Source organism: Elaeis guineensis, chromosome 13 (genome assembly GCF_000442705.2).
Source record: "Elaeis guineensis isolate ETL-2024a chromosome 13, EG11, whole genome shotgun sequence".
Taxonomy (NCBI): Eukaryota; Viridiplantae; Streptophyta; class Magnoliopsida; order Arecales; family Arecaceae; genus Elaeis; species Elaeis guineensis.
This window is the reverse complement of record NC_026005.2, coordinates 79,208,200-79,224,633: the sequence shown is the minus strand read 5'-3', so window position 1 is coordinate 79,224,633 and position 16,434 is coordinate 79,208,200. Positions and strand designations below refer to the sequence as shown.

The window sequence follows — 16,434 nt, the reverse complement described above, 5'->3', positions numbered from 1 at the left end:
GATGACACGATATGGGAGAGAAAGGAGAGAAATGCAAGGGTACATACAAACAAAGCAGGGGTGTATTTATCAACTCTCAAGGGGAAGATCATAGGATTAAAAAGCCTCGAAACTCATCGGAGCTCTATCACTATCCATCCATCAGACGGTCCAAATCATCGTCCGCTGCTGTTCCTTTTTCCCCAACGCTACCCGCCCCCCTCCATCTTCCGGCGGCAGCGTTTCGCAGAGGATCAATTTAGCTGTCTTCTCGAATCTCTAATAAATCGAGAAACTTGTTTCTGACCCTTCCCTTCGGAGGACTTTTCTGATGTCTCCACCGTTCGAGCCCGTGCGAGTGGAAGAGCAGCTGGAACTAGAAGAAGGGGAAATGGCAGCAGCAGAAGAGGAGGAGGAGAAAGAACCGGAGAAATCCGGTAGTTGGGGCACGGAGCTCGAGGAAACCACCCCGTGGCCGGTGCTCAGATTCGACGCCCCCCCGCGCAGGGTCTTCCATTTCTGGCAGCAGTTCCGCACGGGCGCCAGCCATAGCGACAACTTCCTCAAAGGGGTGAAGTGGTCTCCAGACGGCTCCTGCTTCCTCACCAGCTCAGACGACAACACCCTTCGCTTGTTCTACCTGTAAGACAAGAAAATCCCTCCCGCCACGCCACCAATCCAATCCTTCTTCCATCCGTCTATTGTGGTGCTTTTTGTTCCTCCTCCTCATCGTTCCCTTTTCATGTCAGACCGGAGGAGGCCTTCAACGATCATGTGGCCCGCGAGGCACCTGTAGATGATCAGGGTGCGATACTGCTGTTTATATTATCACTTCCTGAGCCTCTGCGTATTAGCATTTTCCTTTCTACTTCTTCTTCTTCTTCTTTTGTGCCAGAAGTTGATGTATTCACTTTAACGACGATGCTTCGCCTTTAACGACGATGCTTCGTGTAGCAGATTCCTATGCTTCCAGTGTCATAGTGAGCGAGGCAGAGACGGTATACGACTTCTGTTGGTATCCCTACATGTATGCATCAGGTGAAGATTCCTCTGCATTTGCTTCATCATTGAAGAAATCAACTGCGGGAACTGAAAAGTCCATTCTTGTTATCAGTAGATCGATTTCAGTTGATGATGCGTGGACTTGCTTACTGTCTTTCCAGATCCAACCACCTGTGTATTTGCAAGCACTACCCGTGACCATCCAGTTCATCTTTGGGATGCTATTTCTGGTCAGGTGCTTTCCAACTTCCTTCATAGGATTTTATCTCTTCCTTCCTTTCCATTGATGAATGAATGCATGAAGCTTGTTTCGCGCTGATGATGACAGCTCCGCTGCACATACCGGGCATATGATGCCATGGATGAAATAACAGCTGCACTTTCCATCTCTTTCAACGCCGCTGGGACCAAGTACTGAATATTACCCTCTTCTTTCTTTCTTTCTTGCACTCTCTTGATTATATCACTCTACTCTTTCGATAAAACTGGGAAAACTTTCTCTGGTCAACGCTTACAAATGCTAGGTATTGCTATTATGTCGCAAGAACAACCTTATAAGGTGAAAATTTAGTACTTTGTGGAATTGTTTGCTACAACTTCACATGTGGAGATAATGTACACCTGAAAAGGGAAAATAATCAACATTCAGAATTTGTTTAGATGATACTTGAGGAAATTTCAGCCACTTTCCATAGGTAGCAGTTATGGGTGTGGAGACTGGGGGCAATAAAAGAAGAGATAAAATTACAGAATCTTGAGAGGGGAAGATGTGATTGATGATGATTTTGTATTTGTTGAGTTTAGATGACAATGATAAGGAAATCTTAAGTTTTATCAGAAGAGCAAGAGGATAATTGGAAATATAGATCAAGTTAGACGCACTGAAATTACAACAAAACTACGGTGAGTGATGGGGAGATTAACAAACATGGAAAGCTTGTTATGGAAATTGTTGATAGTGGACTTTATCAGAGGAGTTTAATTATAAGAATTATATTTAGTGAGTTGGTATATGCATCATCATTTAATTTAGTATGATGCAGAAGGGTCAAGCTTTAGGGCCAAATGAAATATCAACTGAGGCATGAATATCAGATAATATGGTTGATTGGCTTATTTGATGAGATCATGAGATAAGAAGAACACCAAGCGATTGGAGAAGAACTTTGTGAATGATTAATACATATAAAGTTGATGTACATATTGACACCAACTAATGTTGAATCAAATGGACTTCAAAGACGGACCTTGAGTTCCCGTTTATTTTTTTTGTTTTTTTTTTTTGTGTTGGGGTTGGGGAGGGGGGGTGTGGCCTTTCAGGGTGGCCTCATGCATCTTTCTAAGGCAGTTGCTCAAGTTACTCTGATGTTGAGTCTGTGATGGAATAGCTTGGAACTTGAAGTTGTATTATGTTCATCAGCTGCACCTGGTCCAATTGAACTGTATATCTTGCCTTGTACATGTTAGAATCAACTAATTGGTAATGTTGTCATAGTTTTTATGAAGTTATCAAAAGAATTTAGTTTTCTACTTTCCTCTCTCAACATTTATGTCTCCAAGCAGTATTATATGAATTATATTTATATGAACTTATGAACCAAACATGCAGCATCCTTTTACCTTCCTTTGTTTCAATTTTAGAAACCACGACCCTGTTTAAATCCACCCATAATTCCTTATAAATATTTCTTATGTTGTTCTGTAGGCTCTTTGCTGGATATAATAAAGCTTTAAGAGTGTTTGATGTACATCGCCCTGGTCGAGATTTTGAACAATATTCTTTGCAAAAAGGCAGTGATGGCCCCTCAGGTAGTTATTTGCATTTAGGTGATATAGTATTGAGTTTTGTGGTTTAGAAGAAGTCTGCTTACAGGGTTTTAGCAGCTTTAGCTTTTTAGTATGAATCACTGGATGTCTATTAAATACAACCTTAATGATCAGACATTCTTGTTGGAATACTGGAATTCGCAAATAAACTGATCAGATACGACTTTCTATATCCATTATTGCATATAATCGATAACATAAGCATTGAAGGCAATGAATTCATGCTATATCTATCTTCTTTATGAAGATGTGTTCATTTGCACATAGGAAACCACATGCTTATTATTTTACATTTGATAACACCCGTAGTTGGATACCCATCTGTTATATAAATTTGGTTCATTTAAAAAGTGGAGCTTCAAGTTTGCTTTTCATCTGATTTATTAGACTCTGCTAGCTGACTAGTTTCATTGATTAACAATGAACAGATTTTTTGTCCATTTCATTCCAGTTCTTCTAAACTTGAGTTTCAGCATGATAATTACTACAATCCTTAACGGGTTAACTTCTCATCTTCTTTCTCAAGTAATTTTTGCTGAAACAACAACTTTTTTCAAATGTGTTTTCCATAGGTATTGTATCTTCGATTGCCTTTTCTCCCACTCATAGTGGGATGCTTGCTATTGGCTCTTACAGCCAGACAACTGCAGTTTATGCAGAGGATAATATGGAAGCTTTATATGTTTTACATGGCCAAGAAGGTGGTGTTACACAGGTTGCTAAGGCTTTCTGCATATTTTATATCCAACAACATGTTGGGTCAATAATTGGCTGATTAATTTTTACATTTTCAGGTTCTGTTCTCAAAAGATGGAAATTATTTATATACTGGAGGACGAAAGGTAATTTGAAGTGTTGAGCTTTCTCAAGTACCTGTTTATTGAAAGAATAATTCTATCATCACTGTAACCACATTCCATTTATTTAACAGCCACATTACAAATCCTTAGTCATTCTAAGCTTGTTTGAATATTCCACACAATTTACATCTTGCTTTTCTAAAATCTGCTGCTCTACTAATTCATATCATTATCCAATAGTTTAAACCCTTCTCCATAGTCCATACCCTGTTCTCATGATTTATGCTGCAACTTTACATACTATGTCAATTAGTCTCACTACCTTCCCTTGTCCTTTGAATGTGCGATCCTAAGGTTCCTATGGTATTTCTTTTTCAGGGTTTACCTTACTGATTTAGCACACATCAACATTAACATTTGTATCTTTGCTATGCTCATTTTATATATATATATATATATATATATATATATATATATATATATATATATATATCTTGTCTATCTTCCCCAGTATTTTAGTCCTTTTCATCCATGATTTTGAGGATTGTTCTACACTTACCTTCATATTTGCAATATGGTACCTATACTAATGCAAAGCCTTAATGAAACATTCAGACTAAAGCTACTTAGACAATTTATTTAAGAGCCAAATTATTATGCATGGGTACCCCAATCAACTTGTTGGTAGAATGCGGATGGAATACCGCAGATGTTGGGCATCCTTAAATTTCAAGTGTTATCTTCGGGCATTGCACTTATCACAAGAAAAGTTAGTCTGAGCAGTTGTTTGGTTGATCATATGATACTTGACCTTGCTGTGTGTTGGGGGGGGGGGAGATGTATTGACTTTTCTTTTCTGCACCCTTCAGGATATAAACAAGTTTGCAGGAGAAGCCAAATCATTGGTAGATTTGTAGCACACAGATCAATGTTAACAAACGATAGTTACTATTGTAAGCAAGAAAAGATGTTTCTTGGTCTTATATTGTTAAAAAAGAATTGGTAAATTGTGGACCATGTAATTGAAGTTGAAACCTGTTCTCAGGTTATTCTTTGACCAGTATTAAACTATGTCAATTCACTATGATATCACAATATATCTTTTGGGAAATTAAACTTGTTAAAACAGACAATCAATGCAACTGAATTGTGGGCATATTGTTTAGCAATGCAATTTTTTAGACTAGATTTAAGTTGAATATTAATTTTTTATTGTTCTCTTTTTTAAGGAGAAGCTGGGCAGATTTTTCTCTGTAATTTTCACGCTCAATTTAAAAGCTATTCATTGTTCTGGGTTTTGAAGCCTTAATTTAGGAAAAGTTAGTGCACGTAAGTCCTACTTAAGGATTAGGTTTGGTGAAGAAGTTTTTCAAGTCATTACATTTGTGTTTTGAGTTGACGTTGATGGCATTCTATGTTGGGTTCTCTAGGCAGATACATCTTGCAATTTTAAATAGAGTAAAAGTTCTTTTGAGAGAGAGGAGAGAGACAATGTTATCTTTGCTTCTTTTTTCTTTTTTTTTTTCCTTTAAAGAGAATGTCTAGAGTTGGGCAGGTTTTATTAATTTTTTTATTATTCATTTTTTAAGGAGAAGCTGGGCAGATTTTTTTCAGTAATTTTCATGCTTAGTCTAGCTATTCATTGTTCTGGGTTTTGAAGCCTTACTTTAGGAAAAAATAGTGTACATAAGTCCTACTTAAAGAATAGGTTTGGTGAAGAAGGGTTTTAAGTCATTACATTTGTGTTTTGAGTTGATGGCCTTCTATGTTGGATTCTCAAGGCAGATAAGTTTTGCAATTTTAGATGGCCTAAAAAAGTTATTTTTTCAGTCACAGAGAGAGAGAGAGAGTTATCTTTGCTTCTTTTTTCTTTTCTTTTTTCCTTTAAAGAGAAAGTCTGGAGTTGTCTCAGTTAACTAACGGGTCCTGTCTACTCAGGCTTGTTATCTCTCTACCTATAAAAGGAAGAGAAGAGGGTCTGATCGATTTGATGATGATAGAAAGGAATTAACTTCTCTTCTATCTTTTCTTTCTGCCTTATTCCCTTTCTTCGTCATGTTGAATTTTGTATTACCTTCCTTAATTCTCTAGTCTCTTTGTTCGTATTTCTCTTTGAAATTGCAATCACTCCCTGCAAAAGAATTTCTGCCTATTAGCTTAAACCCACATATTATAGACATATTATTTGTTACATATAATCTTCAACCAATAATGCTGCTTCATTTAGACTCTATGCACATCAATATGCTTTAATATATGTTAAATCAATTTTTTCTTCATCATTGCTTCTTTATTGAGCTGAATCCTTGATCAAAAAAGCCTATAAAGCTTTTTTCATTGTCACCTACTTTTTCTTAGATCTCCTTTTCCTGTCTTAGACACATGTATCTTAGCATTTCTATGAACCCCTGCATTTTAGATGAATTTGATCTTATAACATATGAAAAACATAGATTTACATCTTCACTTGTGGCTTATGATGTAATTTTTATGTTGCTTTAGGATCCATATATTTTGTGCTGGGATATTCGTAATACCATTGAGGTTGTTTACAAGTAAGTTTATTATGATCCACCTGATATTGTTTATTCCTTCTCTCTTCCAGATACAGATATATTGTTACTAGTGTGAATTGAATTCATGCTTTCTATGTTATGCTATTAGCTTGCTAATTTGTCAGATAGAGTAGTTGAAGTCATGGTAATCATGCTGTTGCATGTAGTTGGTGTAGGGAATACTGTTTTGCATAGTAAACTAAGAAAATAGTTATTGACCAAAAACATCAAAATTTTGTATTAGATACACAGTTAGTTGGTTTTTTGCACAAAATAGAACATCAAATTTTGTAATTTTCTCCCCCTGATTTTTCATTGAGATACTTTGGTGCCAATTATAATAAGTGCAATGATATTTAGGCAGGTTTACAAAGAACATCAACAATCGAACTTCATTTTTAAAGAAAGATTATATTCTAGGTTTCAGTTTCTGCTTAATCAAAGAAATTCCAATTGCAACTTTGGTAGTGTTATCGATTTCTGTTCCAGTTTTGGTTCTCCTGATCTATTTGGAAAGCAACATTGCAAAACATGCACTTGTTCTAAATATTTTCAAAATCCACAAAACTTAAGTTTAATATAGATAAAATGCTTCTTGCATTCTATGAAATGAGAAATGATAAAACAAATTGGGAGATTTCGTGTGAGGACCGGTGCGGGCATGTGTTTAGCCCCATATCAGTTATGCATTGGGTATATCTTGGATAATTATATATAATCAAGAAAACTAAATAACATCTTTCGGCTAGCCTTTTTGAATGAGGTCCTAGGTTGTCATAAATGGTATCAGAGAGGACCTAACGTATGGCCCATGTAAATTAGGGGATGCTACAGAATAGGTCCATTTAGGTTAACCATGGCTGATTGTGATATTTGTGATTGGATTTGCCATACTTGTGATTGAATTTGAATAGATTTGGATGCTTAGCCTGGTGAAGATGCCATGGATTAAACAAGACACAATGTTGATTTTGGATATTTATACATGACCAAGGAACCTAAGTAACATTGTTTGCCTGGCCTTTTGAGTGAGGTCCTACATTGCTGCATTTTGTTAACATGTACAATTAATTTTGTCCATTAAATTACTCATGTATGCTTTTTAATGAGGATTTAAAGAGTCCTTTGAAGAAAGTAAATTATTAGGAGAAATTTGGTTATGCTACTATTTTTTTTTATTATTTTTTTATTTTTTTGAGGGCAAGGGTGGCAGAAGCCGACTAGATTTCTTAGAAAAAAATAAAGAATACAACTGTAGATCTTCCTCAATAAGGTTGGGGAGATTTATAGGGAACAGCAAGGATAGTTACATTCAAGGAATGCTATATAGCCCCGAATCGTCCGGTTCAGAGCATATAGAGCTGTCTCAGGGACAAACAGGCATGATTTTGCCTCTCGATTTGAGAAATCTAGCAAAACAAGAGAGAGGAAGAAGGAGAGAGAGGAAAAGAGTGAGAGGGAGGGGGGAGAGAGAGGTCGAGCCCCCTCTCCTCCAGCCGTGCAATAATAGTGGTGGAGTCCCAGCAGCTATGACCTTTTTCTTTTTTAATTTTTTTTTAAAATGAAGTTAGGCCAACTTCTTTCAAAAAAAATTCCAAAAAAAAGGGCTGGAGTCTTTGTTCATTTTGGAAACAAGGCTCCGCCCTTGTTATTGTGTGGCTAGAGGAGAGGAGGTTCGAAAGCCCTCTCTCTTCCTCTCTCAGTCTCACTCTCTCCCTCTCACTCGCTCTCTCTCTCTTTGAATAGGGGCTCCACCACTATTTTTGTGTGGCCGAAGGAGAGGGGGCTCGAAAGCCCTCTATCTCACTTCCCTTCTCTCTCTCTTCCTCTCTTTCCTTCTCCCTCTTCTCCTCTTTTTCCAGCTCGGGCTATGTTGGTACTGGCCCGAAACAGAACAAACCATACCATACTGTTGGGCAACTGGTATGGGTGCTAGTACGGGCACATCATACCTCGATTACATTACTTTATTGATTAACAACTTCCGCAGACCTTCTTATAACATCTAGAGCTTTTCTTACTAGAGTATTCTTCATTCAGAAACAAAAACATAGGATACAGTGCGAGACCGTCAACTGGGAGGACATTCTTGTTTAAAGATACCCGGTCATTTTTTTTCCTCTACGAACACCAACAACTCTCAAGCACGAGTGGATTCCAGACACCTCTGATATCCATATAAACATGTCTTATTTGCCAATCGGTCCACAAGGATCACAAAGAGGCTAGCATGCCAGTTATGCACCATCTAACTTTTAGCTCTTTCAAGATGATTTTAGCAAACAAACAGCTGAGAAAGATATGAATAGCTGTTTCTTCTGGATAACTACAAAGAGCACACCCTCGTTGAACTAACCAACCTTGCCTGACCATTAACATCCTCAATGTGCAATTTGTTATTAACGACTAACCACATCTAAATCTTTGCTTTTTCTGTTGTTGGGACTTTCCATAGTGAGGATTACAAGGTGCATAAGAATCCACCTTCATTAAGGAATTTGTACGAGTTAACTGAAAAATTCCATCTTCCAAATGGGCTTATCACCCTCAAAAACCAGTGTTAGCAAATTAGGAATTTTTGTAAGATCATTCGCACTCCTGTTCTTGATCCCAAGTGAAAGGTCTTTGAACCAATATTTTCCAGCATCTCTCCCTTTGCCTCTAACATTTTGCTGCAGAGAGGTTTTTTCACAAACATAGCTCCCCAAGTTCAGGAAACAAGGATCTCTATGAGACTTCTCAAATTCAGGTGTCTTCTGGAAGCAGACCAATTCCCCACTGTCTACTGTGAGTGCTAGCCTGCTCAAAACAAAGGCCATGATGTGATAATATCCCTTCAAATGGGTGATATGATAAATGGATCTTTTGGATCTAGGTCCAATTTTTTTCTTTCTTTTGGATCTAGCTTTAATTTTTTTCTTTCTAGTGTAACTTCTTAACCAATGGTATCCAAAGAAGTCTTTTCTGTTGGATGTCAACATCATATGGCGATAAGTATGCATGCAGAAATTTCAAAAATTTTATACAGAGTTAAACGCAGTGAAAATAGAAATTTCAGATCTGAATTCTCAACATCGTTTTAGGACAACCATTCAGCATAACGTTAAACCATTATGCGAGGATAACTTTATATCAGAATGATTTAAAAATTCAAATCAATAATTAGATCTAATCTAATTAGCATGCATAATGAGATTATATCTCAAAATAAAATCCAAGCATCATCATTAAATACAAGATTAAAGATTTAGAAGGTAATCTGAATTTAATACCTTTGCACGAGTAGATTTTCACTACAATCCGATAATTCGTGGATGTCTTTGAGGTTCTGTTATAGCCGCACAAGTGTTCGATCTTTACAGATATCCATCGAGGTTGATTTGATTAGGAGGACTCGATCTCATCGGGATGTTAGCTCCTTTGCAAAGATCGCTCTCTGGATTATCGAATCGGTTGGATCTTTTGATTTTCTTCTCAAAGGAATCAAACAGATCGATAGTAGGAGGATAAGATCACATCTGATTTTTTTTTCTTTTTTCAAAAAAAAATCAAGATCTACAGAAGAAGGCAAGAGATTTAATCTCTTTCTTCTTCCTTCTTGTCCAATCGTTGGACTAGATCTAGGAAAGGTAGAGGAGAACCGTCCATCTCAGGGACTAAGAAAATAAATCAGATCCAATCTGATTTTAATCATGTCCAACTCTTGGACATTTTTGGGAGAGAGGAAGAAGAAGACATATCCAACTCTTGGATAAGGGAGAGAGAGGGAGTTATCTAACAACCAACAATTGGTTGTAAGAAAGAAGAGATATGGAGAAGGGGTGCCCACCTTGCTTCTCGTTAAAACCTTTCACATCCATCCACCTTGGGGCGTCCTTATCTCTTTCTCACGTTGAAGAAACTTCAAATCCCATAGGAGACGTCCCACTTTATCTCATATTTAAATTCAAACCTAGGGTTTGTTGGGAGTTTGTTAGAGATAGACATCAAGTCTATCTCTTGTTGCCGCCCACCTCTCTCCTCCTTATCTTTCTCCACGCCAACTAATCCCATGCCCACTCTATTTTCTATGTGAAAACTTGGATGTGGAAATCAAGTGGGATGTGGACTCCTCTTTGGACTTGGATCCCATGCTAGTCCAAGTCAAATAATTGGATAAGATTAGGTCAAACCCAATCTAAATAGGTTTAGGTCAAGTATTTATTAAATCTAATTCTATTAGATTATTAAACCCAGTTTGAGTCAAATTCAAACAAAATTTAATCAAATTAAATCTGATTTAATTTGACTAGGATCCAATCTTAAATTAAAATGAGTCCAAATCCTAATCCAATTTTGAAGCCAATTCGATTCGAATCAGGACAAATCTAATTTGACTCAAATTAAACTAACTCCAATTAGATTAAATCAGATTTAATATGATTAGGATTAGAACCTCAATTATTTGTTCAAATTAAATAAACACGGCAACAATTGCCATTTGACAGATTTTTAGTCCAGTGGACTCTTTTTGATCCTCCTATCACTTACTTTTAATAAGTGTCATTTTTTTTGTGATTCAAAAATGATTCAACAATCCGATCAGTTAAAACCTCTTTTATGTGTGATCCGATAGGTTCTATTCTATCTAATAGTGAGAAATATTTTGATCTCCATCAAAATATCATTGAAACTCTTTTCAATGGATTGGAACAATTCCAACTCACTAATCGAGAATTATTGATCATCAAAATAATTCTCGTTGGTCTCACAATTCATCAGTAATGTCTAGCAGCGTGTAGTGACAATCTATCAGAACAGAAGGATGAACTTCTAAGTATAGTTACCGTGTGATTCAGTTCTTCTATTGTGAGTTCGATACGATGGAGGTTATGGAAAACTCGTCAAATCCCATCGTTTGTCATATGTAAGATTTATTCGACTTGAGTTCATTTGTGAAATCTGATGGAAACTCTTTTCCATCATTCACTCTGTTCTGATCAAGGTCTTCAGAACTCAATCTCATAAATTACATAGGATTATTCTTTAACTACTAAGGTCGATCGATTCCATTTAAGTGCATATTCTATTCCTACAATGAACCTACTGCAGCCATCATATATCTCAAGACTCCGTATGGCTAGAGATCGAGTTATGGTGCAGTCAAATTACAGCAACCTCATTGTGAACAGCCGAGGTACCACAGATCTAAAAACTAGTCACACTACTATAGCATCAAAAAAGTCACTGACGAGTGAGTAGACATTCAAGTGACTTCTCGTATTGATCACGCTCAGTATCATTGTTCTCTAATAACCACCTGTATTCTCACTCTAATATCCCCACACTGTAGAATCGAGACTCCTCTACCCTAAGAAAAGCGATCCATGCACCAATCTTACCGGATCATTCACCGTCCCCGTGATGATCCTTCGATCGGGAGCAATTTGAAAATTAACCATCAATGACACATATCTCAAATTCTCAACTCTTGAGAATATGTGTCATCATCTTATTAATTCTCTGGACGATTTATGAACACATATACTACATGAATAGAATTAACTGTCCTAATTAATTTGATCATGTACAAAATTATGTCCTAGAAAGAATTAATGTATCGGTTTGATTGGCTTCTAAGGCATACATCTAATATTTTCATCATTAAAGGATTTCCAACACTACTTTCCTAGAGTACCATGTTCAAGTTTTTCAAATTCTTGACTCTAAGACCGTCAATTTGTGTGCAAACTCTCATGCTATTAAGCACGAAAGCCTCGAGGTCAAGGTAGTTCCTTTCCAAAAGGAAAGGGAAGCTCTACAAATCTTATCAATCCTTTGTGTCACCCAAGCTGGAATTTTGAAGGTAGACACAAAGTGGATGGGTAATGCTGAGACAGCAGCATTGAGGAGGCTTGGTATCCTTGAATGGACAGACATCTTCCTTTCCACCTGGACAGTTTTATCAATTCTATGGATTTTGGCTAATGTGACAATTTTTTGGTATAAAATCTTGTTTCTGGGAACTCATGTCCCTTTTACATATGTTTCTTCTGTCCAGATTATGTGTATATGCAAGAAGTTTTTCAGTTAACTACTGCCACAGTGTTCAAGCCCCAAATGGCTGAAAGCATTCATCTACATATCGAACTGCTTGACCTATTAAAGGATAGGTTTAATATCAACACCTTCATTTGATAATATCGGAACTATTCCCTCTCTTGCAAGCAGCAAGCAGCAAGAGCAATCATGATTAGGTTCTAAAGAAAATATTCGTTGTCTCTATATCATCCTTTTTATTATTGAAGTTGATGAAAAATGCCTTTTATTGTATATTTTTGAAAGAGCTGATACTTTCCACATAACACCTGTTCTTCATTTGTTTCTTACTTTATTCTTGAGAAAATCCTTTTCCTTTTTCTGGAGAAGTCATACCTTTTTAAAGAGCAGCATGGCTTTTCACAAAAATGAGCAGGGTTGATTCTGTTGAAACAGCTTTAATTTATGAATCTTCCTTTGGATCCTATTATTAGATTGTACCGATCAGCAGAATATACAAATCAGCGAATATCATTTGATATAGAGCCTTGCGGTAGGCACCTTGGTACAGGAGGGCAGGTATTATTCTAACTTCATTTGTTAGGAATTTTAGCTTGAATAAACAAAACCGGCTCAGCTTATGATGTTCCACGCTGATAGGATGGCCTAGTTCACATTTATGACCTTCAAACTGGGCAATGGATAGCAGGATTTCAAGCTGCATCTGGTATGCTCTTTTTATTAATTCCAAAAACAGCAGAGTATTTCTTCTTTTGACCAGTCATTGTTCTTGTTCCTTGTCCTTGCTAACTGATACACAGTTCTTCACAGATACTGTAAATTGTTTCTCTTTCCATCCATCGCTGCCACTGGCGGCATCATCATCAGGGAACCGGAGATTCAGCATGCCAGACAATTTGGAGGAGAATTTGAGTTTGCAGGGTATCAATTGCTTAAACTTTTCAAGCCACATGTATTGAAAATTTTTTGTTGCATCTTTATGCATCCAATTCTCATGCCAAACATGTCAACTTGTTATACTGTGTAGAACCTCAATCATCTGCACTATTATGTTCAAACAATGTATAGTTTATTCTTGAGATGATTTGCTCTATTTGAATACAAGAACAGATATGCTAGGTCTTTCTGGTACGTGATATTTTTCTAATCATGTCTTATACTAATGTCCATTTTTCCATTGTTATGAGCTGCCAGCTACATTATTAAGACAAGCGAGGTAACTAAGCTTCGTTTTATGGATATATGACCTTTTGGCATGTATGACAATGAAAACCTCCAAGACTTTACCATGACAGGTATTTAGTTGGGTTGAGGTATGATTTGGGGTAAGGGCAGGTCTATGGCTCTCAAAAGGGGAAAATAAGAGAATTTTGAAAAATGTTAAGAACTAGACCAGTTGTACTGGGGAGATGTGGAAAGGTTGTTCATGTCATGGTATTGGGTGCTCTAGTGGCTCCAGTAGTTTTTCAGAACTTCAGAGTTTGGTGCAGTGTGCAAGTTTACATTTTCTTTTATTAACATTTTGGCTAGAAATATTTGGGTTTCAGTTGTCAAACTGGGAGGCCTTTCATGTGGCATGTCATTCGCTGACCCAGGCTACTAAGGGATTTTATATGATTGGCAGATGTTTATTGTTAGTTTGGTTTCAACTTTTGTGTGAAGGTGGTATCTATGGTGATTAACGCATGTAGATCATAGATCCCAAAGAGAAGGGAGATGTTGTTGGATGACCATATGGTATCGGAAATTAGTTGATTAATTTTGCAATTGGTGGATGATCCCAAGTTTCGTGACTTCCTATGAAACAAGTAGTGGATGCTAAATGTGTTGAATTATTTTTTGTGTAGATGAAATGGTTGAAAAACAAAACGTTAATGATGTCTCATTGGTGGGCATTTGCTTGGAGTGGTAATTTGGAGATCCAATTAATCTTGATAGTTTTCTTATTTTTGCTACACTGGGGGATAAGTTTCACTGACCATTTCTTCAGTTGTTTTTTTTTTATTATTATTTTCTTTTGATGATAAGGGAAGTCATAAATAGCTGTGTTGGGCCACTATACTTGTATATTCATACGCAACTCAAAACAGCATTGTGGTTTTTTCTAAATTGATCCTGTTGGAATTTTATGAGTCAAACTCTAATTTTTTGAACAGTAATACATCATGTCTGGTCTTATTTTGTCCAATCCATTTTCCTTGGACTTCACTCTTTGGTTTCTATGTCAAGTTTAGGTTGAGATGAATTGGTGCTCATGTTCCATCTTGTGAATTTGGATCAGGATCAACTCTGCACGACTTTTGGCCTCAGTACTTATCTTTCACCATTATTGCATCCTCCTGAAAATAATTGCCTAGGAATAAGTTTCGAAACATTTGATTGCCAATGGTAAAAGTTCTCAATGAAGCTAAGAAATTCTTGTATAAAAATTGAAAGGTCATCTTTGAGTTGAGTGCATACCAAGAACTTAGGTTTGACGGTAGTGCCATTCTTTTGTGGTGAGATGTATTTGAAGATGTCATTATGCAAATATTTGGCAAACTCTGATGGAGATTGATTAAGTCTTAATACCCTGTTCCTTGATCATTTGTTCTTGTTAATAGTGAAGTTTTTTGACACCTTTTCTCCAGAACTGTTAAGATTGTTGAGCAGGGAGTGGTGAGATGTGCTTGGGATGTTGGGATTTTGTTAACTGCATAAGGAGGATGGTGTTTGAAGAAGCACAGTTTTTTGCTTTTCCCCTGTTGTTTGTGTTGTTGTTGTGATCAAGATATACAAGCACAGGTTCACGAATGGTTGTTGTAATGTGTGGTTTTTCTTCTTGATAAAAGCTTGAGCCTTAAGGGTGTTTGACGTGGACATCCTTTAGTATCATTTTTCCTAATGTGTATCAGAATTTATGGAGGGAGATACCAAACATGGATAAGCTTTATACCAAGTCTGTTTATCATAGTAATATTGAGAACCATAAGCAGCATGATTGCACGGATCTCTAAGAATGCACATAAAGCTTTGTCAAGACTATGCACATAAAGCTTTGTTAAAGACTATCTTGGCTTATGTAAAGAACTACATTTTATAAAATTATTAGTTGAAACAATATTAAAGAATGCCTTGTGCTTAATCAGTTTATTATATTATTCTGTTTTAACTCCACAATCTCTTAATTAAATCAATGGCAAGGGTTTCTTGTTTTGCTTTCCAACTACTTCAGTGATACACTTCAACCATGTTCTCTCTATGTTCTGTAGGCGATGAGAACTGTTCCTCGGTATGGTCCTTCTCTTGTCCCAAGGAGGTGAACAATGCAGCTGCCAATGATGAAGCATTTGATCGCAGAGACATATTGGAACATATGAACATAAATGGAGAAAACTTTTGAGCTTCTGATTAGCTGGTTTTGTACATCATGTGCAAAAGCCTCCTCTCTTCCAGATGTTCAGGTTGGTGCCATGTGTATTGTAAACAGTAGCAATCAAGCATATTGCAGCTACTCCCGGTGATTGCTTGTAAGTTGGATTGGAAGATTCTGCATGAGTATATTTTGTATCATTAGGGTGGCATTTTCGTGCATGCAGTAGTGGCTTTGGTGAAGTTTTATAGATTCAGTTCTTGTTGGCGGCAGAGTAAACATAATATTGTTAAATCCTCAGCATTGTTGGCTGAGAACTGTGCAATTCTCCCTCTGAACATTAACGTTGGAATTTGTGCACTAATCTTTTCTTAGTTCTATGTTTCAGAGAACTTTCTATGGTGTGTGAACTGCTTAAAATCACTTCCAACAGATGAATTGCAATATGCTGAATGCCCCTTCCATGACATTTTAGCATCTTTTCATTTCTGTTTGGAAGCAGAATCAGTGTTGTTGATGAATATTGGTTGATGGTTTCTTTTCTTTGGAACATTAGAAGATCAAATTCGTCAAAGAGTTGTTGGGGAATTTCTCTGGTCCGTTTGCTCCAGCACTTGCGACTGCTACTGCCTGTTATGACCAAATGACCGGTTTGTAATACAGTCTTTTTCGGTAAAACTTTAAAGTCAAAATATGAATGGATTGATTAAGGGTCATATAGCTTATTAAGCGTTCTTTCTTCAAGAAAGAAAAGAAAGAGATAATGGATCACTCAGAGAATTGGGTTTTGTATTTTTTTTATTTTATGATTTTTTTTTAAATTAAAAGAAAATATTTTAGATTCTTTTACAATAATCTAATGAGAGGTAAGGATTTTTCT

The 16,434-nt window shown here is 36.7% G+C and overlaps 1 protein-coding gene across 2 annotated transcripts; it reads left to right on the top strand.

Moving 5' to 3' along the window:
• The first annotated feature begins 149 nt into the window (after positions 1 to 149).
• On the top strand, positions 150 to 15,918 carry LOC105034837 (uncharacterized). Of its 2 annotated transcripts, none has more exons than XM_010910143.4 (13): positions 150 to 621; positions 729 to 784; positions 937 to 1,017; positions 1,143 to 1,216; positions 1,310 to 1,392; positions 2,687 to 2,790; positions 3,381 to 3,523; positions 3,603 to 3,650; positions 6,111 to 6,163; positions 12,676 to 12,760; positions 12,842 to 12,908; positions 13,003 to 13,123; positions 15,454 to 15,918. In XM_010910143.4, the coding sequence occupies exons 1-13, from the start codon at positions 311 to 313 to the stop codon at positions 15,458 to 15,460; spliced, it is 1,233 nt and encodes a 410-aa protein (XP_010908445.2). In that variant the 5' UTR covers positions 150 to 310; the 3' UTR covers positions 15,461 to 15,918. The 2 variants fall into 2 exon arrangements, with proteins under 2 accessions (XP_010908445.2, XP_010908444.2); XM_010910142.4 differs by having other exon boundaries at positions 154 to 621; positions 13,013 to 13,123.
• The last annotated feature ends 516 nt before the right edge of the window (positions 15,919 to 16,434 follow it).

Excerpts from the sequence above, each read along its gene's own strand:
- LOC105034837 (XM_010910142.4), top strand. The coding sequence starts at position 311 with ATGTCTCCACCGTTCGAGCCCGTGCGAGTGGAAGAGCAGCTGGAACTA. Across the intron at positions 622-728 it reads ACCCTTCGCTTGTTCTACCT|ACCGGAGGAGGCCTTCAACG; the intron begins GTAAGACAAGAA and ends TTTTCATGTCAG. Across the intron at positions 785-936 it reads GGCACCTGTAGATGATCAGG|ATTCCTATGCTTCCAGTGTC; the intron begins GTGCGATACTGC and ends TTCGTGTAGCAG.